This window comes from Sinocyclocheilus anshuiensis, unplaced genomic scaffold (genome assembly GCF_001515605.1).
Source record: "Sinocyclocheilus anshuiensis isolate Anshui unplaced genomic scaffold, SAMN03320099.WGS_v1.1 scaffold26, whole genome shotgun sequence".
NCBI classification, from domain to species: domain Eukaryota; kingdom Metazoa; phylum Chordata; class Actinopteri; order Cypriniformes; family Cyprinidae; genus Sinocyclocheilus; species Sinocyclocheilus anshuiensis.
The window spans coordinates 784,823-789,895 of record NW_015544143.1 but is presented as its reverse complement, the minus strand read 5'-3'; the positions used below and the strand labels follow the sequence as shown (position 1 = coordinate 789,895).

The 5,073-nt window shown below is 36.5% G+C and overlaps 1 protein-coding gene across 1 annotated transcript in view; it reads left to right on the top strand.

Annotated features, from left to right (window-relative positions):
- Positions 1-477: 477 nt before the first annotated feature.
- LOC107695053 (gastrin-releasing peptide receptor-like) overlaps positions 478-5,073 on the top strand; it is a 6,473-nt gene continuing 1,877 nt past the window's right edge. The window contains exons 1-2 of the mRNA XM_016494837.1: positions 478-878; positions 4,223-4,574. Of these exons, the coding sequence (XP_016350323.1) occupies positions 478-878; positions 4,223-4,574 (753 nt within the window). The remainder of the gene's footprint in view (positions 879-4,222; positions 4,575-5,073) is intronic.

The following is a 5,073-nucleotide window of genomic DNA, read 5'->3' as shown; positions in this document are numbered from 1 at the left end:
AATGATAAAAAATAAATATTTTTAAAAATACAAAATGCAATAGGATTACATGAATATTCATCTTTTAAGAGCTTAAAGTGAAAGATTATTGTTTGTACTACCATCGAGATGCTGTCTAGATAGGCAGCTCACTAAGTTTAGAGACAGCCTTTATTGCTGACTAAATAGTTTTCTAACGAGAGTAAGTAACGTGCACACCTGGTTATTTCATTAGTACATTTCAGCTAACTGTAACTGATTTAACAGTTGTTAAACGTTAAATGCATCTTTGAAGGAACATTTTTTTATATGTGACCCTCTTCACTTGAGAGCGCAGGCGCATCATTTTGGCATATATGAGCCAAACCTCACATGGACTCTCCTTTTGCGCATAGGATGCGCTGGAGAGGAATATCACCGGAACAAACCGTATCCATGGCAATATTCGTCTATACTGGACACTTGAGACTTAAAATGAACACAAGCTGATTTGATAACATGTCTGACGCTACAGTTACTCCGACTCCCGATGTAAAGTTTCTGGGCGACTCTCCGGAGCGCGACAACATCAGCGCCGCTCCGGAGCATCCGCACTTGCATTCAGGCATCATTATCGCCACCATTTACGCGCTCCTCATAGCTGCTGGACTAATTGGTAATGTGACGCTGATTAGGACGTTTTGCATCGTGAAATCCATGCGCAATGTCCCCAATCTGTTCATGTCGAGTCTCGCTCTCGGAGACGTGCTTCTGCTGGTCACCTGCGCGCCCGTGGATGCCAGCAAGTTTCTAGCGGATGAGTGGCTCTTCGGGCGGATAGGTTGTAAACTCATCCCGTTCATTCAGCTGACGTCGGTCGGAGTGTCGGTGTTCACGCTTACAGCGCTGGCTGCGGACAGGTAAGTCTAAATATTCTTTATTAGCCTCAATGTGGTTCAGAGTAACACTTTACAATACTATTTCTATATACATTTTAATGTACTTGATTACTATATTAAAGTGACAATGAAGTATCTCACCAACACCCACCAACTAATGAACTGTCACCAAAATTATTGTTTTTTAAAATTCTGCTTATCATGATTAGGGTGAGTTCAGCAAAAATGGGAAATCAGATAAAGCTGGACATTAATTTTCATGATTGATTGCCTTTTAAATACCAGGAAGTAATTCAAACGTGAAAGTGATTAATAATTACCTCCAGAGTCTTTATCACTTAATCATAATAATAATAATGTATGTGATCAAGCTTGAGAATGGGAATGTTCTTCTTAAACATAAGCCTCTATAAAAGTACAAAAGCTACAGAAAAAGGATTATTGTGGTTGTTAAAATGCATATTGAATTGACAGTTACATAAAATGTATATATTGTTTTTAAACCGTATTGAATTATTTGTGAGGGTCTGTTTTAAGTAGGGCCTGTTTATAGTCATTAGAGTCTAATGTGACTGATAGGTGGGGGTGAAACTGACCTGGTAGACCTTTATCAAGTTGGTTATAGGGGTGATAGACCAGTAACAAACCATTTGATATTCCATCATGACCACCTTAAGACGATATGACATGGTTTTTCCAGTAGGGAGGTGGACATTCTTTTGTCATTTTTAATGGAAGAAAATTGGTAACACTTTACAAAGGTTCCATTTGTTAACATTAGTTAACTGCTTTAGTTAACATGAACTAACAATGAAAAAAATACTTCTAAAGCATTTATAAGCCTTAGTTAATGTTAATTTCAACATTTACTAACACATTATTCAAATCAAAAGTTGTATCTGTTAATATTATTTAATGGATTAAGCTAACATGAACTAACAATGAATAGTAGTTTAATTGTAAAGTGGTATCGAAAAATTCAAACCAAGATGTAAACTAACAAAAAATCACTGTCCCACTTCCGCTGATGATCTATCCCAACTGTCAAAACAGTTCAGGTGAAAAGTGGTGCCTGTGTTCTGAAGTCTGTCATTATCACATCATTTTTTAAATGTAATTTTTATGTTTAGGAGGTTTTAGCCTCACCCACACACCCACACACACACACACACACACACACACACAAACCTCAAAAGATGAGAGCCTATACCAAAACCCTACTTTTGCATTTAAGAGAAGGCAACCTGACTTTAGTGATTCAGATCAGAATTCTATTCTATTCTATTCTATTCTATTCTATTCTATTCTGATCAAATATATAGACTCTATCCCATATATACAAGGCACCAATTTTATGCCTTCTTGGTCTGTCTGTTCTCCTGAAGAAGTGTATGACTTGGTGTGTGATAGTAGCAGATGAAGGGAAATGAAAAATAACATGCCTAAAAATGAACTGCTTCCTCTGCCTGTTAGTGTCGATGCTAGAGCACTCAAGAGTAACCAGTGCACCTCCAGAGCAATGGTTCAACTGTGGGTCGATTTGCACTCGGATTAAATGAGAAAGTTGATTCTGTGGATTAATGTTTTTATGAAATCAAAAGCCTATAAAAAAACTAAGAATAATTATTGCTCATTAAGACTTTACAAAGGTATTAAGAACAGTAAATATGGTTTCTCAGAATTTTATGAGGATCTTTATTAGTGAGTTTTTCTTTGCCATTGTCGGCTTTGGCTTGTTCACTGACTGAAGGATTTGTGAGGCACTATTCGTTGCAAAGCTGCTTTATTGGGAAATGCACTATACAAATGCATGTGATTGAAATTAAATTCCTCTTACATGTTTGTCTCCATCTGATATAATAGTATATATAATATATATAATAATAATCTAATAGTTCTAAAAAAAAAAGAGAGACTGTTCATGATCGATGTGGTGGGAGTCTTAATTAGCACTGGAGGCTTGATTTCTTATTGGTGAACAGCCATGAACAGATGGTAGATGGCACTCAGAGGTGGGAGGATCTTTTCCTGTGGTCTGCATTCAGGGCTTTAAAACAGTCATTGAATAGATAGGCTACTGTCACTTCTGATAGCTTTTTTTATTCCTTGGGTTTTCTGGAATAGTCAGTTCTGATTGGTCAATCCACCATCCGGCATCTGATATTTCCTGACAGATTTTTCAGTCATTTTTTTTTCCCATTCATTTTTCCCATATGGATTTTTAAAAAGTCTTCGTTAAAGCATTATAAGCTGAACCAAACCAACCAGCTATAAGTTGAATCACAACACTACAAACTTTGATTTGAAAATTAGACAAAAAGCCAAGGTGCAAGACTAATAATGGAAAGATTACAATGCCATCAAGCACTGCAAATGACAATCAAATAAAAAAATACAGAGAAATTAACAAATATTAAAATGTTGATTATATAGTGTATGTAGAAACAATATATTTTACATGTATTGCAAAATATACTTACATATGCAAATAGTTTTTAGTAGGGACACTCACTTGATTACGTCATTTGTAGTGCTTCATTGGAGTGCGTGGGTGTTAAAAAGTTCTTTTTGGCATGATTTGCTTGTTTCAGTTCTCTGATTGGTGGAAAATTTGCAGAAAGATGGGTAATGTAGTTTTTCACCAAGAATAAATACATAATAATGTGAAATGATGGCTTCAACGAAAGCATATATACCAATGATTCACAACCTCACAGTACACTCTCAGAAAAAAAGGTACAAAAGTTGTCACTGGGGCGGTACCTTTTCAAAAGGTACACTTTTGTACCTTTTAAGTACTAATATGTACGCTTTAGGTACTAATATGTACCTTTAAGGTACCAATATGGCCTCTTCAGGTACAAAGGTGTGCCTTTTGAAAAGGTACCGCCGCAGTGACAACTTTTGTACCTTTTTTTCTGAGAGTGTAGGTCTGTCTTTATCGGTTTATAAGCTATTATTAACAAAAAAAAAAATTCCCTGGGAGAAAATGAATAGGATTTTTACTCATGGAACCCGGCTTTTGCATCTTAGTTCCTAATATTTCTCATGCTGTATATTAGACCGCTCTGAAGCTTTTGTGAATCACGCTGTCTTGTTTCATACAAACGCAACTAGTGCCATTTTGTGATGTAGTTAGCAGTTGTAGTGAAAATTACGTTTGAGTATTAATATTGCTGTAATGTTGCAGTCATCATCTTGTTTCTAGGCCCATTGTTTAGCTTTAATATAATAGAATATCATCAACTTAAATCATCATGTCCACATATTTATTTATTTGTAATCTCATTTAAAATATTGTTCTTAAGGTTATATTCTTAATTAAAATGGCTCCTTCTGTTCCCGGGTCCTTTTCTGTCGCTTAGATACAAGGCTATTGTCAAGCCAATGGATATCCAGACATCTAAAGCGTCGCTAAAGGTCTGCCTGAGGGCTGCGTCGATCTGGCTTCTCTCCATGATCCTGGCCATTCCTGAGGTGGTGTTCTCCGATATCCACACCTTCCACATCCCTGAAACCAATGAGACTTTTAAAGCATGTGCCCCGTATCCTCATGCCGGAGACCTGCACCCCAAAATCCATTCCATGGCCTCCTTCCTCATTCTGTACATCATTCCTCTCTTCATTATTGCTGTGTACTACATTTTCATTGCCAGGAGTCTGATTCAGAGTGCGATTAACATGCCTGTGGAAGGAAATGCGCACATTCGGAGGCAGGTGAGTTTAAAGGACAAGTAGTGCTTCAGCTGTTGAAGTCAGATTATTGTTTTAATGGTTTGACATGACGCTCTGTCCTTCAGCCCATATTATTCCTTTTTTAAAATGTATTGTAGCTAAAGTATTTTATCACTTTTTATAATTCATACATTCTTGTTTAACTTCATCTAACACACCCAATTATTCATGAAAACACAACATACATAAAGGCCCAGGTATCATTTTTAATATTCCACTTTCAATAGATGTGTTTATGAATAGCACACTTTAATAATAATAATAATAATATGCTTTGTCCTAATACGTTTCTACAAGCTACACTGTAGTCCATCCTGGGCCAGATATGTAGCATCGTCAGAGATACTTTACTACAGCGGCAACATGAAACCCTTATTAATATGACCGCGTTTAGACTATAATCGAGTAAATATCAGTGCGGACTCATATATAATAGATATGATAAATCATGCTGTCAGGATCGGTGTAGATTAACGGTCCG